The 24,547-nt window shown below is 40.7% G+C and overlaps 1 protein-coding gene across 1 annotated transcript; it reads right to left on the bottom strand.

Annotated features, from left to right (window-relative positions):
- Positions 1-1,215: 1,215 nt before the first annotated feature.
- On the bottom strand, positions 1,216-20,525 carry LOC118427114 (polycystic kidney disease protein 1-like 2). Its single transcript, XM_035836750.1, has 17 exons — positions 20,439-20,525; positions 19,809-20,014; positions 19,035-19,277; positions 18,635-18,796; positions 18,004-18,160; positions 17,476-17,679; positions 16,021-16,139; positions 15,242-15,466; positions 14,559-14,726; positions 13,842-14,002; positions 13,318-13,438; positions 12,648-12,784; positions 4,177-4,317; positions 3,306-3,645; positions 2,533-2,674; positions 1,923-2,152; positions 1,216-1,407 (listed from the first exon to the last, which is right to left on the bottom strand). The coding sequence occupies exons 1-17, from the start codon at positions 20,506-20,508 to the stop codon at positions 1,216-1,218; spliced, it is 3,018 nt and encodes a 1,005-aa protein (XP_035692643.1). The 5' UTR covers positions 20,509-20,525.
- Between the last annotated feature and the right edge of the window lie 4,022 nt (positions 20,526-24,547).

The following is a 24,547-nucleotide window of genomic DNA, read 5'->3' on the forward strand; positions in this document are numbered from 1 at the left end:
TGTCTTTGCTCTCGATAGATTTGCCCAAATACCAATTGCAAGTCTACAAGACATTTGACTAATTTTACGTTTTACTAGGACGAAGCACTTATTGAGAATCTTGGACTTACCTGTACATGTACAACCGTCCGTAATACGTGAAGGATCCAAGTTCCGTAGCACTTTGGTATCGCCAGTAGTCTCCTTCTATAAGGATCAAAGCAAGATATTGATAAACTCGACAATAGGTGTTCCCCGAAGTATATGCACAACGATGATATTCTAAGTGCTAAAGATTTCATTATCTAACAGAAACATCAATAGTACATCTGCATTGACATAAATGGGGAATTTCGTTATGTAAGTCTCGATAGTCTCTTCAATGTGATTTGTTGCCAATTTGCTGGAAGAATATATATACTGTTGCATCAATAAGCTTAGGTAACGCCGTATCTTGTAAGATTAAGGATATAAAAAGATGGAGAATAGTAAACCTGTGAGATGAGAGGCATTGGGGTGGTACTTCCAGCCTGGCAGGAATGTTCTCTGTTCCTCGTAGTCTTTCTGATACTCAGCATTGCATCCATCAACGATCCCCAACATACCCTCTACGACGCTGCAGGAGTCTAGGACACAAAAGATAAATTGTGAAATGCTCTGAAGATTTCCTTTAATGTCCATGGATCAAAAGCATCGCATAGCAATGTGTACTTGAATTACAGTTATTTAATATCAAAGAAGCTTTATGGTCACGGATAAAAAAACGTGCAAGTTAGTTGGAAGGCAATAATGTCATCATTTGCAGAAGTGAGTGTGGGAGCTTTAAATAACGATTATTCAACAAATCACACGTCAGTCATTATTGAGGTTATAAATGGTTTTCTTCATGCATCGCATTCAACTGCCGCCAGTTTTAAAAAAAACTGACGTTACAAAAGCCTCCTTTGGCTAATGTCACATTTCCAAACCGGGGCCCACCGGGCTGTTTGTGGAAAGTAAGAATAGATATGTTTACGGATAAATATACACAAATAATGCCCACGAGTATTCTCTTTACGGCTTATGCAGTTTGGTGTATTTCACACTGGTATCATTCTTTTCGTTTCCGAAAGCTGCCCGGTCATGTCCCGGTGTGGAAATGTGACGTTGGCCTAACCGTATAATCTGCCTTTTGCGGCTACGTTTTTGAGGTCTTCTTTTTTTATTGTAGAGGGTACGTATTGCAACAACGTTACGCTAGAAGAAGCACGTACTTGGCGGAACTCGTAGCTGTCTCAGCCTGGCAGGCCCTACACGGAAGGACACCTTGTCGGACAGGAACTGCTGCTCCCGTATGGTGGTAGGTTTGCCGTTGTACCATGACTCAGTATAGATGCCTGGAATGAGAGTATCGTTCGCCCATGTCCAGAAATCATCAGGGGTTCGAACCTAGAGAACGTATACATCAAGGGAAAAAGTCATCAAAACGCATACTGTAAAAGAGGATACAAACTTCGCTGCGTTTGGGATTACGTGTGTTCTCGCCACAAAAGCGCCACCTACATCTGGTGCATTTAGCGTCGAGAAGCATCACTCCAGTCAGAAGCTATAAGGAAGATGTCTAATAGGCATCGTTACGCAAAAGAGACAGGTTACTGGTTGAGCAAAAGAAAGGCAAACTCCCTTCTACAGCAAACTTTCATGGTATAAGAGAACCTTAGCCAGCTTTGAAACTAGCCAACCAAAGAAAATTGTGTTTTCGTATTAAAAATTGTGGGGTTCTACTGAAAATGTTCGGGGCGGTCACGCAAAAACTGTGAACGCAAAACCACCACAAACATTTCGTCCTTTAAGGTATTTAGCACCGTTGTCATGCGGGCATTTTCCATACTCCAGGGCTCATCATCAACAATACTTGCAGTACTTCTAATTCTTTTTAATGTTGTAAATGTTAGGATACACACCTGTTCCAAAGAAAGCTTGACGTTTACGAAGGAATCACGAAACGTCTCCACGGCACGGTAGGCGTTTGGATCCCTGTGGCTGTAGGCGATAAACATCAGGACCAGGACCAACAGGAAATATCGGGCGATTTCCCGAAGCAGGTCGGACATCTTCGCTTGTGTGGCGAGTTCTTCTCTTGCCTTTGCCAACATCTCTGGATCAGGCTCCTTTATCTTTTCGTCCTCGTATTCTGGGTTAAAGAGGTACATGTGATCCATTAGTTTTAAATATGTGCCAGGAATAAAACAACGGATATTGTAAAACTGAATTTATAAATGTTTGATTAAGATTATTAATGCAGACTTTATTTGATGTACAACAAGACATCATTCAGCCTATGGCTGCAAGAGCTAAAACATCTAGAACTCAGACAACGCTACTTCATTTCCTGCAACAATTGGGGATCTTCCTGGTACGTACCTTTGATCTATTCTCCTCTTTGCGCCCCGACATGCCTAACATTCAAATGCTATTGGGGAACCGCGGACACACCACTACAAGCAAACACACCAACTGTTTACAATACCTCCATTTTCATGGATGTTAAAATTCAAATTACTATAAACAAACCGTCTTCGCTGTCCTCGGGTGGGATTTCGTATATCCATTCGTCATCCTGATCTAAAGTCTTTGCTTTTACTTCGTCTGAGTCGTTGTCCTCATCACTTGGCTTCTTCAGCAAACAGGAAAGAATGGCTGCGACGGCCAGAACCTAGAAAATTACAGAGAAAATGAAAAACGATGTCCACGTATAGCCGAAAAGCATTAAAAGTTGCCACTGATTTAGAAGAGAATTTCCGTTTGAAAGGCTGTGATATAAAACACGATTATCTATTTATCTATTAATCCTAATACGTTGTCCAATATTTGACATCCATCAATTGCACTTTCAAATCAGAGCTTTCGGCCGGGATAGTAGTAGTTTGGATTTCTTACGATTACCTCCTTTGTATCACATACGTTCACGTAAAATTACTGTAACTGCCGTACGATATGTGCGAGGACGTGCTCACTTTTCCCAAAAAATTATTTTGTTGGCAACAAGTCTAAAATTATGATATATAAAGTATATGTTTTTCGCGTTGCCATAGCAACAGCTTCCTGACAGGCATGTTTTCGAAAATTCACTACTTTCTTGCTAAGCCGTTTTCTAACATCATTAACATCGTATGCAATCAAATTTAACGTCATGCGTTGATATTCATTATACATGCTATTTCAACGACGTAATTCGTCAAAAGCCAAGATGGTGGACCATATCACAAGCGAAGGTATAATCAGGCCTGGTCTAGGTAGGGTTAAGCTAAGTAGAGGATACGATTACGAACTTAAAAGGTTTGTACCTTTATTGGATCCACTACTAGCAGTGATAATGAGAACGATAGGAACATGGACGTCAGCCAGTTGACGGACTTCTTCGGGCCCCAGTCCAGACTGTACAGCACGCTGAAGAACGCGGACGTGAAGGTCACAAGGAAGGCGACGATCCACGCCACGTACACCATCCACGGAGGAAGCAGAAACGGCTTCTTTGCAGGAGTTTCATCGCCGGGGTTGTTCTCTGCAGACTCTATGTCTATGTTGTTAACGCTGCCCTTGTCATCGGGCGTTCGTACGATGCTACTCTTTCTCTTGTTGGAGTTGACTCCATCGTAGAGGTTCGATTCTTTCGGACGAACTTTCCTGATATTTCACAGTAATAGTATAAGGCACGGCAACAAACATCGCAACATAATGCATATAGCATAAAGGGCAATTCACGGCATAAAATGCTTATACTAGCTTGTCCTCAAACTGGCAAATTGCACTGAAGAAAAGTTATGAGAAAAACGACCAATACAAATACAATGTATATTAAGTCCAACTACTTCCTAATCTTGAGCCCATCGGTGGGCATATAAAATAGACTCCTGGTTTTTATTTTAATACGCTTCGTCTGTCCTTACACCTACAGCTGTCTTGACGCGAGAAGGTGAGCGTGTACATACTAGTATAGATTGGTCATTGTAGACTTCGTTAGACACCGATTGTAACTTTAACTCAGTTCGTGGATTAACGCCATACAAGTAACTTGAGAAGGAAAGGATGGATTACATTGTGATATTTGATTTGTGGGTAGCTCTTGATAAGACCTATTCATGATTTTGCCCCTCCCCCCCTAGCGGCTTGTTACGTACTGCAGAGGCACGTCAGGTTTTGATATCTCGTCGTTACCTGAAGAGCGTGACGAGTCCAATGTTGACCGGGAAGATGATGAGGCTGCTCATGATGCTGACATACATCTGGTGCCACGTGAAGGTCAGTGACCCGATAGTGATGGCGTGGACCGTCTTCACCTTCTGCTCGGTCTCGTACCTGCAGGGAAAATTGCAAGGCAGTATGAGGGTTCAAGCCCCGCACGTACGCGGTGGGGGGGTTGCATTTGTTATTTCGGATGGGGACGTTAAGTCGACAGACAGTGTATGAGGGAGCTTCAGGCATCAGCTAGCCTCAAGTTTTAAACCTCTCCATACTTGAAAAAGAATAATGCATACTTCACCTCAGTTGAAGATGTTAGTTCTACCGTCTACCGTAATATTACTTACTGAACCAATGTGATGACAGAGTTGGCAAAGTTGTTGCCTCATACACACTGTGCGAAAGGGTGTGATTTCCGGACAAAGTCGGAGTTGACATATTTTTGGACATGCTAAATATTCGGACTGTGTCCGGGCACGATGTTCAATATTTCCCATATCTGGAAATATCATGAGTCAGGAATTGTCTTGTTATGTATCCGGACAAATAAGACTTTCCTGCTTTTCAAGATACGCGCCATTGACGTTTCTTGCCTCCGAATACGTGATATGGTCTACATTCTTTACATATCCAAGGTCCATACATTTCGATAAGGAATACCCGGACAAATTAGGAGTTTGCACGAAGCATGATGTGCATTATTTCTGGGCCATTGTCAGATGACATTTTCAATTCATTATGTGTCAGAATATCATGAGTCATGAAGTGTTTCAGCACATGCCCGGACGGATAGAATTTCCCGTTCTTCCGAATACGTGTCAGGGACGTTTCATGTTTTCGAATTCATACTATTTTCTTTTCTTTCCATTTACGAGACATATCCGCGACAGATATTCCATGGATTAGTTTTAGGACAGATTCGAAGTTAGCATATTCTGACCGTTGCCGATAAAGGCATTCTATACGTGAATTGTGAATCGGTGATTGTTTTATTGCGCATCTGAACAAATAAGACTGCATTTTTTTTGCCGAAATTTTCGCTCCTTCCGAATTCATATTCCGTTCCATTTACGACAGATGTCCAAAACAGAAACATTCCAGAGATCAGTTTTCGGACAACATAATGGTTAACAAATTACTTTTCTTGTCATACATGAATCTGAGATTGTTTTGTTGGGTATCCTTAAAAAGGTTTCCTATCTTGTCAAATACACGTCATTAACGTTTTTGCTTCTGTATATGTGTTTTTATTCTACAACGAGTATGCCCGATGTCAATGTATGTTTACTCTGTAATTTTCTGGTAATTGAAGCTTAGGCTTCCATATACATGTGCAAATATACTGACATCGACATTTACAATCAAATGACACAGAAAGCAATCTTTGCGATGGTAACAATTATGAGTCAAGTATTATTGTTTCTTTGCATATCTGGACAATATCTTGAACAAAGTTCAGTCAAAATACTCCACCCCAGCGGTGCAGTTTGGGATAGGTCCATATCCGGACAATGTCATGAATAAAGTTCAGTCAAAACACTCCACCCCAGCGGTGCAGTTTGGGATAGGTCCATATCCGGACAATATCTTGAACAAAGTTCAGTCAAAACACTCCACCCCAGCGGTGCAGTTTGGGATAGGTCCATATCCGGACAATATCATGAACAAAGTTCAGTCAAAACACTCCACACCAGCGGTGCAGTTTGGGATAGGTCCATATCCGGACAATATCTTGAAAAAGTTCAGTCAAAACACTCCACACCAGCGGTGCAGTTTGGGATAGGTCCATATCCGGACAATATCTTGAAAAAGTTCAGTCAAAACACTCCACACCAGCGGTGCAGTTTGGGATAGGTCCATATCCGGACAATATCATGACAAAAAGTCACTCATGATATTGAATTCCAGCGTTGCTGTGTGGGAATGTTCCATATCCGGACAATATCACGAGGCAACTTTACTCGTAAAGCGGTTATGCAAGCTGTGCAAAGTGCCGAGCAGACCAGTACGTTGGCATGTCAACGGTGCGCCTACTGGGGCAGTCGTTGCAGATAACAGCCTACACCGCGCCACAGCGTTTGCTGCTGTGTACAACTTTGAAACTGGTAAGTACATGATGCATTTATTCACAAAAATAATGCACAATGCCATGTGTTTCTGTGAAACAGGCAAGATGGATGACACTAACTTGCTTGGAACCATCTGGAGGAGTCCTTAGGTAACAAGACTATATTAGGAAGTCACATGACTTGACTAGACCAATAGTAGACCAGCTGGTGACAGCAGTTAGGTTTGAAACTAGATTTGAATCTCAGTTGCCGCTGCCGCTAGCCGCTACCGGACCAAAAAGTGAGTAGTGTAGCTCTCTAATACATAGATTGTATATACATAGCAGTTACCGTTCTTAGTTCCGTATATGTCTGTCAGCAATGTCTGTTATCCCTTCCTAGGCCTAGTGTTTTGTGTATTTAGTAATTAGTAGTGTGATCTCTTTGTAAAGATTGTTGTATGATAGATCACTTCTCTTTCAGTTGGAACCCCCGCGTGTCATCCCCGGCTTGTTTACAAATTGCCCGTTCCATAGTTAGTTAAATTCTCATATTATTTTGTGCTGTATGTGCCGTGACGGCTGCTTCTAAACTTTCCTGTCCTGTTGTTCTGGCTGGCTAAATCTTTAATAGAACCAAGGAGAAACTGTAATCTCCTCACTAGGACCAATGTGATTGTGTGCATATAAAATTCCATTCGTTCTCTGGGGGTCCTTATCTGTGCCATCTGTGTGGCCCGCACCCTTTGATGATAGCCGACTCCAGATTCCTGCCTTTGTCCCCGTCTTGCCCTGCTGTGATTTTTATGGCCGTGTTGTTTGAAATAATTTTACATGTACCGTTCATGGGTTCGGGGCAGTTACTAGCCGTTTTTTTCCATTCCAGCCGCTGAGCCTCTGTTTCCCAATCGTCTGTCCTGCCATGCCGACGACCGAGGCCTACCTCCTGGTAACACTTACGACAGTCTGTGACCGGTGCCGTTTAATCCTGCCAGAACTGTTTCTACTCTGAAGACGGACAGTGCCTGGACTATGCAATGGAACGGACTTTCCTCGAGACGTGCCGTCGATATTGCGGGGTCTTGCCAGAGCATCTTCCGTCGCCAATGATCGTCCACTACCACGAAGACGCAGAAGAGGGCGCCCCGGACGATGATTCCACAGTCAACACGATACGGACTTATAGAGGACTTGAAAATGGACTGTCGTACTGATTTCGTAATGACATTTTTATCCTACGAATATTGATTGTATGGTTTATAACGTTAGACTTGTGTCGGATACTGTACATTTGATATTGTACATTTAAACTGACCAGTTTTGTTATGATGTTATTGACTTGGGCTTGATATTATTGGATCTGACAGTGAACTGTTTAACTTTGGCTTCATTCGAGCTTCACTTTTTGTGAAGACCAATGAGGTTGTAGTGAGCTAAAACTTCCTTGGTAAGACTAAGAGACAAATACATATTGATTTGCCCCTTGACGTTAACATGATCTGTTCCTCCACATAATGTATTTGTTGTGATACTTGTGTCATCTGATTTATACAGGAAAGTCTTTGAAAAGCTTTCACAAAATGTAGCCTTACCGAGTTAGCATTTTCGGGGTTAAAACGGACAGGAAACGTTAAATATTAGGTATTTAGCATGATCGTAAAGTTACTGGATATTCTGAAATAATGTGTTGTATTGTTCCTATGATGTTTCAGTATATCTTAAGTTTATGCAACCTTTCCGGGGCGTAATAGCCCCGAACGCGCTCAGAAAATATGAAATGTTCGGAACGTGTTTTGTCTCCAAAGAGTCCTAGAACGTTCCATTACTTGAAATCCGGATATGCGACATGATTATATGGTCCCATTCTTGACTCCTGAAATTATCCGGATTAATACGAAATATTCGGAACGTGAATTGTATCCAAAGAGTCCGAACACGTTCCATTACTGGAAATCCGGATATGAGACGTAATTATTTGGTCCCGTTCCGGACTTCTGAAATTGTCCGGATTTATACGAAATATTCGGAACGTGGTTTGTCTCCAAAGAGTCCGAAAACGTTCCATTACTGGAAATCCGGATATGAGGCAGGAATTAAATGGTCCCGTTCCGGACTCCTGAAATTTTCCGAAAACGCAGGGGAGTCATGTCAGATTTCGAGACCTGATTATTTATCACATTTATTTAGCACTGAAAAGTATATAAAATAAATGTCGTGATAACTGAAAAAGATGTGATAAAGGATTTAGGTTTTTATATCACATTAATTCACCAAATAAGTGTTACTACAATCTTCTTCTGGAGAATAAATGTGATAGCAACCCCTTTATCACATTTATTCTCCATAGAGAGAACCAGGATTCTTCTTCTGGAGAATAAATGTGATAGCAACCCCTTTATCACATTTATTCTCCATAGAGAGAACCAGGATTCTTCTTCTGGAGAATAAATGTGATAGCAACCCCTTTATCACATTTATTCTCCATAGAGAGAACCAGGATTCTTCTTCTGGAGAATAAATGTGATAGCAACCCCTTTATCACATTTATTCTCCATAGAGAGAACCAGGATTCTTCTTCTGGAGAATAAATGTGATAGCAACCCCTTTATCACATTTATTCTCCATAGAGAGAACCAGGATTCTTCTTCTGGAGAATAAATGTGATAGCAACCCCTTTATCACATTTATTCTCCATAGAGACAACCAGGATTCTTCTTCTGGAGAATAAATGTGATAGCAACCCCTTTATCACATTTATTCTCCATAGAGAGAACCAGGATTCTTCTTCTGGAGAATAAATGTGATAGCAACCCCTTTATCACATTTATTCTCCATAGAGAGAACCAGGATTCTTCTTCTGGAGAATAAATGTGATAGCAACCCCTTTATCACATTTATTCTCCATAGAGAGAACCAGGATTCTTCTTCTGGAGAATAAATGTGATAGCAACCCCTTTATCACATTTATTCTCCATAGAGAGAACCAGGATTCTTCTTCTGGAGAATAAATGTGATAGCAACCCCTTTATCACATTTATTCTCCATAGAGAGATCCTGAATTCTCCTTCTGGAGAATAAATGTGATAGCAACCCCTTTATCACATTTATTCTCCATAGAGAGAACCAGAATTCTTCTTCTGGAGAATGAATGTGATAGCAACCCCTTTATCACATTTATTCTCCATAGAGAGAACCAGAATTCTTCTTCTGGAGGATAAATGTGATAGCAACCCCTTTATCACATTTATTCTCCATAGAGAGAACCAGAATTCTTCTTCTGGAGAATAAATGTGATAGCAACCCCTTTATCACATTTATTCTCCAAAGAGAGAACCAGAATTCTCCTTCTGGAGAATAAATGTGATAGCAACCCCTTTATCACATTTATTCTCCAAAGAGAGAACCCTAATCCTTCTTCTGGAGAATAAATGTGATAGTAACCCCTTTATCACATTTATTCTCCATAGAGAGATCCTGAATCCTTCTTCTGGAGAATAAATATGATAGCAACCCTCTTATCACATTAATTCTCCAAAGACAGAACCAGGATCCTTCTTCTGGAGAATAAATGTGATAAAGGCCTCTTCGTATCAGTTTGCGGTTAACGTCACTAGCTCGCAGCATGCAATCGTTTCCGGTTTTCGTCGTTGTGCGACGTCTCGATTCGTGATTTGCGCAAATTCCGTTCCGATTTAGAGTCCATTTAAAAAATCAAAGATAAAGACGGTTAGATCTCACCATTAACATCATTAACAACGTATGAGCTATGTATCACTTTAAGTCAGGCGTATTGCCTTCGTTAACTAGTGGCATAGTTATGAATGTCACTGCAAATCGTACTGTTGAGTAGCGCGTGTGAACTAATACAAGTATACCAATAGAAAGTGCATACCGTACTCGCCGAGGTAACCTTGTCAGGATGTTGCGGAAAGCACGTACGGAGACCAAGGTACGGACACAATGACATGTGTAGTCTTTGCCAGTTAGTGGCAAACACTTATCACATTAATTCTTCAAAGAGAGAACCAGGGTTCTTTCTGGAGAATTAATGTGCTAGTCCTGTGTTTCAGGTACAGTACTGCGCAAACCATAACTACATCTCGTCAGGTCTTAAACATCTCTGGAATAACAGTCCCGTGTTTCTGTTGAATTTTTGAACACATCATGGATACAGCTCGTCTTGTTGTACACGTTTCTGGAACAACGACTTGCATATCTTGTCAACTTCTGCGTACCAACATGTATCGGTATTTTTCTCAGATTTTACCACAAAAAATGATAGGAAAATGCCTATTTACTTCAATTGTTTGAAACGCTCTGGAAGACGACTGGTGACAAAGTGCCGTCTGTGAAACGGTGAAACTTCTGAATTCACCTTCCCACGTTTCACGTTCGCTTCCTCTCGCTGTGCATCGTCAGCAAATAAAATTTCCTTTCAGTTAGAATCTGAAGTTAACTGTGTTCCGACTCTATCGGGTATGTAAATTACCAAAATCTCCGTGGCCTACCCATCTGGATCCAATTCCATGGATCTGTGGGCCTGATGAGTTCGATGTCTGGATTCCGGGGTCGGTTCAGCTTGGCTAGGTTCGGACATGTTGTAAGAAGTGATTGCTTTCGTCTTTCGGAAGGGACGTAAGACGGGGTCCCAACCTAAAACAACTACCTTGTCCCTACCTGGCCTGACGAACTCTAAGAGTTCTCTATGACAAAGTCAGATGGCTTTCCATGCCGATTTATGTTTTTGTTCCATCCCGCGGAGTTGGGGGAGTACCCCGTGACGTCTTTTCCGGTCTCATGTTCGCAAAATAGGGGCGCTTCGTCTGGACAAACCTCAGCTCTGGAGAAAACTTATACAGTTTCCCCCAAATCAAGGACGTTATATAACCAACAGAAGTGTATGTACGTAACATTCATAAAGTTTCTCCCCAAATCAAGGACAATATATTACACCCAAATGTAACGTGTGTGGTGTTTAATTCCGGAAACGATTGCATGCTGCGAGCTAGTGACGTTAACCCCATACTGATACGAACAGGCCTTTATCACATTTATTCTCCAGAAGGAGAATTCTGGTTCTGTCTTTGGAGAATAAATGTGATAAAGGGGTTGCTATCACATTTATTCTCCAGAAGAAGAATTCTGGTTCTCTCTTTGGAGAATAAATGTGATAAGAGGGTTGCTATCACATTTATTCTCCAGAAGAAGAATTCTGGTTCTCTCTTTGGAGAATAAATGTGATAAGAGGGTTGCTATCACATTTATTCTCCAGAAGAAGAATTCTGGTTCTCTCTTTGGAGAATAAATGTGATAAAGGGGTTGCTATCACATTTATTCTCCAGAAGAAGAATTCTGGTTCTCTCTATGGAGAATAAATGTGATAAGAGGGTTGCTATCACATTTATTCTCCAGAAGAAGAATTCTGGTTCTCTCTTTGGAGAATAAATGTGATAAGAGGGTTGCTATCACATTTATTCTCCAGAAGAAGAATTCTGGTTCTCTCTTTGGAGAATAAATGTGATAAAGGGGTTGCTATCACATTTATTCTCCAGAAGAAGAATCTTGGTTCTCTCTATGGAGAATAAATGTGATAAAGGGGTTGCTATCACATTTATTCTCCAGAAGAAAGTTTCAGGATCTCTCTATGGAGAATAAATGTGATAAAGGGGTTGCTATCACATTTATTCTCAAGAAGAAGAATCTTGTTTCTCTCTATGGAGAATAAATGTGATAAAGGGGCTGCTATCACATTTATTCTCCAGAAGAAAGTTTCAGGATCTCTATATGGAGAATAAATGTGATAAAGGGGTTGCTATCACATTTATTCTCCAGAAGAAGAATCCTGGTTCTCTCTATGGAGAATAAATGTGATAAAGGGGTTGCTATCACATTTATTCTCCAGAAGAAGAATCTTGGTTCTCTCTATGGAGAATAAATGTGATAAAGGGGTTGCTATCACATTTATTCTCCAGAAGAAAGTTTCAGGATCTCTCTATGGAGAATAAATGTGATAAAGGGGTTGCTATCACATTTATTCTCCAGAAGAAGAATGAAAATCCTTGTTGGCGAAAAAATGAGACAAAGGTTTTACTCATCACTATCACATATTTTGTAATTATCAAGCTTTTCATGAGAAATACTTTTTTGAGCTAAAAGAATGAGATAAATAGCTAACTCTAGATTTCGTCCGGATATTGTCCGGATATATCCAGAAACGGTCCCGATCCGGATGTATACAAACATAGAAATGTCCGGAAATGACACCCTTTCGCACAGTGACAGGACTACAATGTGTGAAATGTCATTGTGTTGACTGTTTAAAGATGGACTCCGTTGTTTTATCCCTACGTTCAACATAACGCTGTGGTTTTGATAATACTTTGACGATTTCAGTACTGACCACATGGCGTTAGACACCATGGTACAGAAGAGCAGAGACAAGCAGCACGTGACTCGCTGAACTCGGGTGAAGTTACTTCTGGTCGGACGGGAGAACACAGAGAACCACAGGTGGCCGTCACTGAAGTCCTTCTTCACCTGTCACAGCAATTCAAAAAGAAACATTAAAAATTATAAGCAATTTTGAATATGTCAGCACCCATTTGATATTTCCCATATCTGTTTATCATATAAAATTCCAGGTAGTGCTGTACACTAGTAAATTTTGTTATGAATCCTGTCATCATCATCCATTCGTCTTCTTCATATTGCTAATTTTTCTGTCATAAAGAATGTTCAATAAATTATACAGAGTCCGGAAACGACATAGAGGTAGCATTTGTACACTTGCTTAATAGGTTCTTTCATACTTTTGAGTACGCGTGCGACGCCGTCTGAATTGAGGGTAATATGTCAAAGTTGATCACGAGGGCTCATGACTTGTTAAAAGTTCCCAATGTGTGCTCAGGTGTGATTTGTTTACATTGTATGTCTCCAGGGCCTTCATCTTTGACATATTGCCCACGCTTCCTGTCGCCACGCATACGTGCTAGAAAATACGAACTGGCTCATACGTAGAGCCTCGTGGATGATAGTACGTCAAGAAAAGTCAAAACTAATCTCCAACTTACGGTGGAGAGAAAGAGTTGGTCAAACTGCACCATTTCCTTCTCAGTTGCCACCGGCAGTGTTCGTTTGATCTGTCCGTCTCCGAGATTCACAGCCAGCCAATCATCGCAGATGAAGTAGGACCTGTAGCAGTTATGAGATTGTACATAAATCGTATGTATCGTGTAGTACTGTATAATATTAAGAGCTATTTTCCTTCATTGGAATGATAATACTCACGCAATCGAAATTTTGCCAATGTTAGTGGTTAAAGCGGTATCTCACTGGACTGCAGTCTGTTGGCGAAGTTGCTGCGTCCGGAGCTTTGAATGTGTGTTACCCTTGACTTTATAATGAGAATGTCACTAACGTACAGATATGACTTGTAAGGCAACAAAGCACAAAAAACATGCGCTTTTATTGATGAAATACGTTAAGCGTCCAAATCGCTCTTTGACGATGACGTACTGCAGCTTTAGGATACTAAAGAAGTATACGTTCCATGTTTAATGCGGCAACTAAACAAACATAATTTCATAAAGTCTACCTTTCATTTGTTTGCAGATCTCGCACGTGTACTCTGTTCAGGTACCAGGATCCGTCCATGTTCTCCTCCCCGTTGTCGTGCCAGATCTGTAGTGACATCAGGCCACCCAAATCCCTCATCTCACTCATCAGGAACTGGTTAACACTTCCCCGGCTGAACTCCTGCGACAATAATCCAAATAGATTCAAAAGAAATCGCCAAGCAGGTTATGGTGAGGTCACATTCGTCAAAAGCCATTGTACGACGTAAATGCCGGCGGATTTTCAAGCAGCCTGTGTCGATGTCAGAACCAATCGCCAACAAGGATATGAGACAGCATGTTTTCAACAAGACGGCTGTTTTTTACCGATGCACGACTTCAATCATGTCAGCAACACAGTCGTAAGACTATCCCTCAATTTGCGATCTTAGGAGGGTCGCACGACAACTGCGACCATACCATACGTAAGGCCGTTTGTAACCAAAACTAAAAGGTGATAGAATACGTTACTATTTTGTCTTTCAACACTTGCTTGGAATTGATTAAAGGGGCAAACACCGAACGTTTCAATGTTTTTTTTCTAAATCACATCTTTTATATGAAAATGCATGCAAATTATCAAAATACTTCCTTGATTTTATTACGTTGTCTACAATGCAAATCAACAATGCCTGTTTAGAATTCAGCAAACAGTGGTCAAAATGTAAAGATATTACAATTCAAAGCAGATAATTTACCTTTCCTTTGCCAGCCAAACGTCGGGTCCGACTTTTGCCATTATCTCCGTGCAGAATGAAGAAGATATTGGACTTTGTGCCTGCACCCTTCCTCATGCCTGTGTACACCGTAACCTCGTAGTGATAGGAGTCTATCAGCCGATTATCCGAGAGAGCTGTGACACTCCACTATAGACGGGAGAATTATACATGAAAAGAGTGAGTGCAGATCTCCAGAATTTTTTAGATAAAGATCAGTAGCATCTTGCAGATATAAAATGTATTCTACCTTTATCATCATGGAAAAGAAGGGTTTTCCCTATCTTCATTCTATCGGGTAGGAAAGACACCGACTGATAATCTGACTTACGTTTATTCTGAACTGTTTAATGAAGTTAGGCGGAGTACTACAATGTTGCTGGTGGTGACTTAAGCTGTCTAAGGCTATAATGTGTGTGCTTGATGATGAGAACTTTGGTGGAGTTTATCAATGCCTGATGATAAGAAAGTAGTGCGGACACTATCAATTTCTATTCTTATTTGGTATATTATCTACCTATCTACTATTCCATCTAGGTGCTCAGTTAAGAATATACTGTCTTGTTAGTAGCGGATATTAATGACTGATGGTAAGGAGTTATAGTGCGGAAACCATCACTTTCTATTTTAAGTATGTAATTTATACGTAGCAATAGGTTCTTCACCTTGAGAACGTCCTTTTGATCAGCCCTTCTGGCCAGGAGTGCCATACCCAGGTAGATGACGACCAGCGCTATGATGGTACACAGGACATACGGGTTCTCCCCGATGTTTTTGTTGAAGACGGTGCGGAAGTCGATCATGTTCGGTGGAGTGAACAGCTCCGCTCCGAATGACGTCAGATGGGTGCAGAGGCATATTGTAGCCCGGGACGTGGAGTACTCAGAGACCTGCAATACAATTATAACGGATACAATGTTTCTTTGACTTCAGCATTATCGTATATGATGAGCAAGATTGTTATTAGTAAGTGTCTTATTGTTTTCTCTGAATGTTTCCGTACTCCACTAGGGCTGTGACTACAGTATGACCGAGCGATTTGATCCAGAGCTCAATTCATCGAATTTGACAAAAATTGGTAGACTTTGCATGTTTTGTTGTCTTTGCAGTCAAAGAACAAAAAATATAAAATAAAATTGGTATCTATGGAATTCCTTAAGTGATCTGTGGTTGATCATAGAAGTTTCTGACATTTTAGTTTTTGGTAGCTAAAGGAGCTGACAAGTTGCCGTAGATATTACGCTAGAGCAACTTCTTTGAGCTTTTAAGTACTCGCTGCACGTTCTGATTGATCTTAGGCCACATCGACAGTGCCGTCTATTTGAATGGGCCAAAGCAACACAGGTCAAACAGAAATGGCTTTTCTTAATTACACGTCTTTATGTACGTTTATGAATATTTGATTCAGTATATCGTCAGAAAAATTAATGAGAGAAAGGTTTACTTTGCAGCCATCTCCCTTCCATTTGTCCCCTGCCTCGTCCCAATATCTGCATCCGAAAAAGATGATCTGAAGTGAGTAGTTGGACGTCATTGGTCCATTGGGGGCATCGCTACCTGGATCTGCAAAATATGCCTTGAATATTAAAAGAAAAATTGTCCACAACGCTACTTCAGAGTATTCTTCGCTTAGGCCATGTTGATTTGATTATATGGATGACATCCTCCGAGAACTCCAAAACTGATGCGAGCGAGCGAATAAAAAAAAAGTTTGGCCCAAAAAAAAGTTGCCTTCAGTATGAAATCAAAGTGGCCAGGAAGGTTGAACATAGGACTAAACACACATAGTATGGTATACCAACAGTTAGGTGTAGGGACCAGTACATCATACGGGTGCAAAACATTTTTTTCTTCTTGGACCAATCCGAAAAAAAACAGACCTGAAAAAAAAACCAGAGGAACAGGTTTCGCCAATTACAAAATGGACACACTATGTCGGCAGCCATTTGGGGTCTAACCGGGGGGGGGGGGGGACCAATAAGACAACAAGAGCGAAGTCAAGTAGAGTTTATAGTCAATTGCACCAAGTTTCTACAGTCAAAGGTACAGAGACAGTTAGCCTTTATTACATGGAGATGGGATTTTAAAATGCAGTGGGAGTCCAATAATACACCAAACAGATTCCTTTGTAGCAAAATTGACCAATTACCATTGTTTTGAGTATTGCCAGTTCTCAAGTTTCCACAGACAATCAGGTCCAGGTTCATGTCCGGACCTGGAAATGATCCTCTGGACCTGAATTTTCTGTACTGGTACCTCCCCCAACCAACAATAGATTTTTTTCTTTCTGTCCTTTCACATCTTATTCTTTGACTTTAGATTCATTTTGACATCCTATGGCATTAGTTATCTGTTTTCTGATACTAATTTTTTTTCAATCTACGGAATATTTGTGCTCATTTTACAGCTGCTTTGCACAATTTATTGTGTGGTCTAAAACTTTTTTTTTTGGAAATGGCCGAAAATTGGTGCGAGCGCGGATGTCATCCATATAATCAAATCAACATGGCCTTAAGGAATTACAAATTCGAACCTCTTCTAAATTTGGACCAAGCGAAATCATCAACGATTCCAGATAGTGATGATTGCAACATGAACACACTACTCTTTTTCAGTCATTGTTTGTAGACGAAAAGCTTTCTTCCATAAACAATATCATTCAATGTGTAAGTAAATAAAAGAACAAGAAAAAGTTCGTTTTCTTAGGATCATGTTCTTAGAGCAATATGCTTTTTTTTCTTATAGTGACAGGAGCAGTGTTGGGACTAAAGTTCGCGATAAATTTTCTTGTGACAGGGATGTTTCTATACAGGATGTATATACAAATAGAGCTTCAAACCTGCAACAACTGTTCCTTAAACATATATGCTATCAATCCAGGAACTGCTTGGTAACTTACCCATCTCCTGTAGAGCGAGGTACCAGGTACCATTCTGTGTGATCATGTCCTGAGGTACGGTGATGCTGTGACGCAGCTCCTCCAGCTCCTCCTGTGAGTACTTTCCGCTCTCATCACTCACATCGTGCGGGATGGCTACACTTACATTGTGATCATCAGAAGATGGGTATTCCCCTTCTTTCAAATAGGCAAATGTTTCAACGTCTGCAATACAAGTGTAGTTATTATAGTACCCTAGAAATTTTCTCAAATTTCTATATGTGTCTGAATATAAAGAGAGAATGTCTGAATATATATATATATATATATATATATGTGTGTATGTGTGTGTGTGTGCATATATTTTCATTTGTTTGTATTTCACATTGGTAAATATCACAGTAACGAGCTTTTAAGATACACTAAAAGGATTAGTACTTCTCGAATCTATATGAGGATATGTAAGTATTAACAGTTTTCTTGTTCTTGGAAAAACACAATGAATTTCAGCCAAGTATTCTCCCAAAAGGCATCTGATTTTGTTATTACCTGGATTCGTGGGTCGAATGACGATGTGCATTTCGTAGCCTACATTCGTGACGTCAAAACAATGGTATGTATAGTCAGTCACTACATCCGTGTAGTCGCCATAGAGGTCCTCCTCCGGAGTTAACGTGGCTGGTTCATACGTCACAGCGATCGGTGCCTGTTAGATATAAAACTGTATACACTTAATCTTGCATAAGTGGAGTAATAACCCTTTTTATACTTGTGCTCAAGGTTTTCCTTTTTTCCGACAGTAGTGTAGGTTAAGCTCTAATCTCCTAGCATATCAAACAGGGCAGACGGTATCCTAAGGGCTAAACACTCACTCTCCAAGGAGAAGTTGGTGGGGAAGATTATTATATACCCGTTGATGGGGAGTGGAGATAGAAAACGGTCTATATGATAAATGGTCCTCCCCACCAACCTCTGCATAGAGAGTACTAAAACTATCCAATTGGTTACGTGCTTAGAACTATGCATACTGTCTGTATAGGCAGATCTGTTGTATCTAAGCTCTGTTATGGGGATCCGGCCCCCCCTCCACTTTCTTGAATGTATTACTGGCCTATGCTAAATCCGTTTTAAGATTTATGGGAAAGATAAGAAGTGCTGACTACCGTAAAGGTATCATCACCTTGAGGGGGTTTATCTCCATTCGTATTTCTATTGGCTCTGCTATTCCGTTCACTTCGATTTCATCATTATCTGGTCCTTGTAGCGACAACGACATCACCGGACTGTTGATGTTGTTTGCGCTTTGACCCCAACTGAATGGATTATTTCGGGATGAAACCACCTGAAAGCAGATTATTCATTTTCACATACTGTATCAAGGCTAACAAACATGTTGCAATATACATGTATATGGATACTAAAATTATATTAGCTTAAACTGCTAGTTCTAACAAGCTTTTTTAATAACAAGTTTCAATTAAGTTGGATGTGAAATTTTTTATTGTTTACCCGTTATAAAGCAATATTCCAGATAAAGATTAACAGTCAAGAAAACAGAGCTAAAGAAAATAACACCATACCTCAATATTAACGGCATCAGAAGTTCCATGCAGTCCAGCTACAATCGCAGCTGGCATCTTGAAAAACCCCTCACGAGTGTCCACCGTCTTGTTTGCCAACATGCTAGGTTCGGACTTCTCTAGTGTCATGGACAGTTTGGGCGAGTCGATAACCACCGGGGGTGAACCAGGGGTTTTCGTTTTCAAAACGAAAGTAGAAACGGCCTTGGCAGCTTTAAACGTTTTCGTTGACACCTGTTTTGCCTGTAATATTTTGAATAAAGTGTAGATCTGGTGTAACTAAAAGATGGTTTTAGTGTACGTGCCGAATGATACACTTAACTTTAACATAACTCATTGTAGGGCAAGGCCCACTAATAATGCGTCTCCCATTCAATTATGTAAAAAAATGTAAGAAAATGCTGTCAAAATTCACCTATCTGAGGTTAAGCCAATGAAAACTTACATTCATAGCGTATTCTGACCTCTGAAGTGTAAATCTAGTGATTTTGAGCAAAATCCTAACGGTGAGCGTCGCTACACCACCAAAACTAACTCCGATGACCTTTGACCTCCGTTGACAAGAAATAAACACATACAAACTGCACTTACTCTAGGGTGTGCAAGTCATCCTAAACAAGGCAAGTTTTTTTTGTAGCAAAATGGAATAACCTATACCTGCAGTTGTATTTTTCCAGCTCCAAATGCCAACATTTACCAATTGATTTAATGACAATGCACTCACCACGCATGCCTCTTATTGTGACCTATGACATGTACAGATAATTGCCTCACCGCATCAGTAGCCTTCTGTTCTTTCTGCTCTGCTTCATCCTTCGCCCTCTGTTTGTCAGCTTTCGCTTGGTCCAGTTGATCCGGAGTCATGGCTAAGAGGTCTTCCTCTTGTATGGAGTCTTTGCTTGCCGTTGCCGTCACTGCTTTCGTTTTTTCCACAGTCGTGTCAGTTGCCTCGATGATATTACTGAGACTTTGTACCATTTCTAGAAAAACAAAATATGACAAATTTCCTCTTCAGCACTTTCAGAGCGAATCTCTTGCAAATGTGAACAAGCTGCTTACACCACCACTTCTTTCTTACAGTATATATTAAGATTATGTGTCACCAAAAAATGTTATGTGTGACCACAGGATGTCCAAGGCCAAATATGCTAAAAAAATAAGTCCTGTTGCAGTACCAAGGTTGGGTACCATGAGGCCTCTGACCGTCAGGTTACCAGTACATACCAGTGTATCAAATATCATTGCTATTGCTTGAAAGTTTTTGAAGATACATTTTGCATAGTGCCGGCCGGACATGCACCAGGCACACACAGACATGTCTAGTAAAACCATGCTTCTATTTTCATGGAGGAGATAAGGGCAGATGTTTAGCAAATTTATTCCAAACAGTAACAAAACACGTACCGCTCGCAGTCGCCTCCAGACTTTCCGGTGGTTGTTTCGTGACATCCAGGTCCTGTAGTCGTTCCGCCATGTTCTCAACCGCGGACACTGCAGCCACCTGAAAAGTCACATACCAAAACTATGAGATGTGATTCTTAAAGTCGTGATTGGAATTCACCCTCGCATAGCCTTTTCCAATGCTCCGTTTGATAGTAGGGGATGAATATGGTTGCTCAACGTTTCACTCTTTTCCAATGTCTACATAGTTAGATGCTTTGGTGAGGCTTGAATCATCCCATAGACTACATTTTCGGGTAGCTTTTCTTTTCACAAACTATTCGTACCAATTGAAGGTATTTCTTCGAACCATTAGATGTTAGAGTGTAGGAGTGTTCACCTGTGCATCAGGAGAAACCTCCTCCTTGTTCCCCGTGATTGCTTTTACGGTAAGACAGGATTGCTGGATGGCCTCAACACTGTTGACCAAACTAGCGGTCTGGTATACAGCGTTGACAATATTCTCACGAATCTGAAATACAATGTACCGTTCAAAATGACTTTGCTCGTCACAGAGCAGTTACTGTAGTAGATAGTATTCTGTTAAGTTGAAGATGTTAAGGGACACCGCCGCTCTATAATATAGTTTTCGTCAGCACCAAAATACATTTTTCAACCACTACATCAATCTGTATTATCTTATTATTGGACAGACAAACAGATAATAAAGAGAATCTTTACATAACTTTGTTTTCTCTGACGTTTCAATGGCCGTCTGTCACCTTCCTCAGGGCAAATATAATACTGACTGGTTCACTGTATAGGTTTCTCTCTTATAGATTTGGTTCCAAACGTTTTGAAACAGGGATAGCTTTAACCACAGCACAATGTGAACCAGTCAGAATTGCCCTGAAGAGGGAGAAAGACGGTCATCGAAATGTCGGAGGAAATGAATTCACCGTTATGTAACAAGAGTCTCTTTACTCATTGATGTAACAGCCTTGTGACCGACAGAGAATTATGATAACAACGTACCTGCTCCCTCCGTTGCCTTTTCTCTTCTTGTTGCTTGATTTCGTTCGCGGTATCTTCATCATCAGGTACAAAGTCCTCCTCTATGGGTGCGTCATTCTCATCATTAGTGTCCTCCTGGAGTTGAATCAACAAAAGGTTTGCAGTAACATTCCTGACTTTATTCTCTTCCGATGATGGTAAACAATCGTTCACACGATAACTTATTATACCGTCAATTTAATATCTAAAAGTAGCCCATCGTCGCACCAGAGGAAGCCACAACATAAAATATCAATTAACCTCTGCTTAGAAGGACTGTTTTGATTTCCTTTTTCTGTGTACAATTAGGGATTAGCATCAACTGCCTTGTCATATTGTCCAAGGGCAGACAGTTCAGGTCTTAAAGGCCGGTTTAGCAGCATTGCCTTATAGCTTAGTCCGCACCCCTTACCTCAGTGAGACCCCAACAGGTGGTTAGAAGGTTTGACAAAGAAGAAGAGGTTAAACGTGTGAAATCAATGAGGCACATGAAAAAGATACCGTATTCATCATGGAGGCCACCAGAGTGCCTATCTGTGCCACGCCCTGCTGGTTCTTTGCGAAGATGAGCTGATTGATGTTAGCCGGATCAGTGAGTCCCAGGAGAACTTCATCCACTTTATCTCCACTCACACCTGGCTCCTCTCGAATCTTCACATCAGATAAAACTAACGTTATTTCACATGATGGGTCGAAAAGGCACAAAAACGAATCATTTTCTGAGATTGCTCAGTATAACACATTTCATAAACATGAATGCCAAACATGAATAAAGTAACGCCATGATGCATAGAAGTTGTGGTTTGCTCCCTTAGTCAACTGTGTTTTGATGCTACAGCTGCAATTTGTCTTTCTTCAAGTTTCTCCCCTGTGTTCTCTTCTTCACGAGCTTCCTTAGCTCCCATAGTTTCATTTCTGACCTCAACGGTCCCAGTTCCTGTCGATGAGGTCTGCTTTCAGTGCCGAAAGTATCAAAACGTGAATCACTGATTTTTAATATCTAAGGAATAAAAGAGAGTGGAGAGAGCTGAAGAAAGACTGATTGCAGCTGCAGAACACAGTGGATTACTAAGTAAGAAGAGGATGTCCTTACCGTTATAGTTGTGGTGACATGTGAGGAATCACCATATTTGTCAGTTATCTGTGCAATGATGTCAACTGTGTAGTTGTGTTTCTGAGGTCCGAGAGGCAGGGTTATGGGATCAGGACGCGCTTCGGACCCAAAGGTAATGAATGTCCTGTACATTGCATAATGTAAGCACGTGTTACAGCATAAAGATAATGAATGAATGAATGAATGAAGACCTTTATTGTACATTTTTGCCCCACTTGGCTAAGTTCAGGTCACACGGTAAGAATCACATAATATATGTAACAATGGAAACAATCATACACATCTATATATGTAGTTGTGCGTGTAATCTATTCTAGGATATTCCACTTCCTCTCGCTTCTTGGTAATTGTATAAATGTAGCTAGCTGTATGGTTGGTTAGCGCAGCATGTATTGTTACTCAGTCAATTCACGACATTCATGCCCAAGGTTAACGAAAACATCCAAAGGTTGACAACGTAGTGTATCCGACTATCAGAAGGTAGGAGATATTCGAACTGTATATTTGACTTGTACGTTGGCTTTGGCAGCATAGTCAATGGGAAATACAGCAGTTACAAACCGAAACAAATGAATTTATCATATTTCTAGGATCACCTTTCGGTGGATCCCCATGATCTGGCCCAGAATTTGTAGGTAAGCCCATATCCTGTTGCTTCGTCTGGGTTTGCTGTCGTCACATCGTCTCCCTCATCTATCCACCCAATACATGACATCTGGAAGTCTGTTGTAAGTGCAAAACCTAGGAAAAGACGTGGATGTATGATAGAATAACACTGGACATCAGAACTTGATATCAGGATCATGTAATACGTGTATCTCGTGTAAGACATGTATCTTTGTTATACTTTGTTACTTCTTCTATCATGAAGATCAATGAAAATGTTGCCAGGAGGCCTATTTGAGTTTCTTATGAACATAAAGACTCAAACAAATATAGCAGTTGGGATTAGGTAGTAGACCGATCCTGACTTTCAGCCCATCACAATTAGCGGCTCAACCAATGAGAAGAGTGCAGGGTCAATGAGAGAATGGCTGGATGTCCGTCAAATACTTAGGTTTTCATTTTGAATTCTACATTTTGAAGTTGAGCGAGACTATTGAATGAGTCGGTCCCTTAGCGCCAATACATTTCTCTAGAAGTAATGATGGTAGTAGACATTCGACATGTAAGATTTCTACGTACCCAATGTCAGAGAAATAACAGTACTAACTGCGATCGCAACTTAATCACAAACGTTACATTTGACACATCGTAGGTACGATTTCTTACCATCTGATGGCTGCACCGTACAGTTACCTCCGGTAGGAGGCGTGTTTGTCACAAACTGGAAGTCAAAGATTCCCGGTGAGCGGCCATGTTGTCTGCCTGTCACACGTATCTGGTACATTGATCCGAATCGCAGGGAGTTCTTCTTCACCACCAGTATCGAAGATCTTGCCAAATTTGCTGTTGAAAAATGGTACTTCAGTTTACAAAAGACAGAAAAGCTGAACTAATAAATCAGAAGGACGCCGAATCTTTGTACTTATACGAGTAGTGGTACTTTCACATGATTTGCACGTTTTTTTACATTCCATTTATCATTTGGTTTTAATTTTTGTTTATGTGCTAAACAAATAAAATCGAATCAAAATCTGCTCTCGAACGAGATCTCCTCAGTACAGTGTCACTGACGAAAGATAGAGGATTCTACCTGAAACGTCTAACCGTTTCCAAATCATATCCAGTTGCTCGACTAATCGCTACGTGGCATACCTTATTACCTGGATGTCTAACCTTCGTCGACACAAGTCATGATATGTTAAACATTTTTAAGTGTACTGTAAGTTTTTCAAATATCACCAATGAGCAAACAATAGTACATACTTATAGTTGCGTTTTGTTTCCAAGCTGGAATTAGTTGGTAGTGAGAACCATTGTAAATTGCCAGTTCCCAGTCCAAAGAGACGTCACCGGTTGTACA

This window comes from Branchiostoma floridae, chromosome 12 (assembly GCF_000003815.2).
Source record: "Branchiostoma floridae strain S238N-H82 chromosome 12, Bfl_VNyyK, whole genome shotgun sequence".
In the NCBI taxonomy this organism is placed as follows: domain Eukaryota; kingdom Metazoa; phylum Chordata; class Leptocardii; order Amphioxiformes; family Branchiostomatidae; genus Branchiostoma; species Branchiostoma floridae.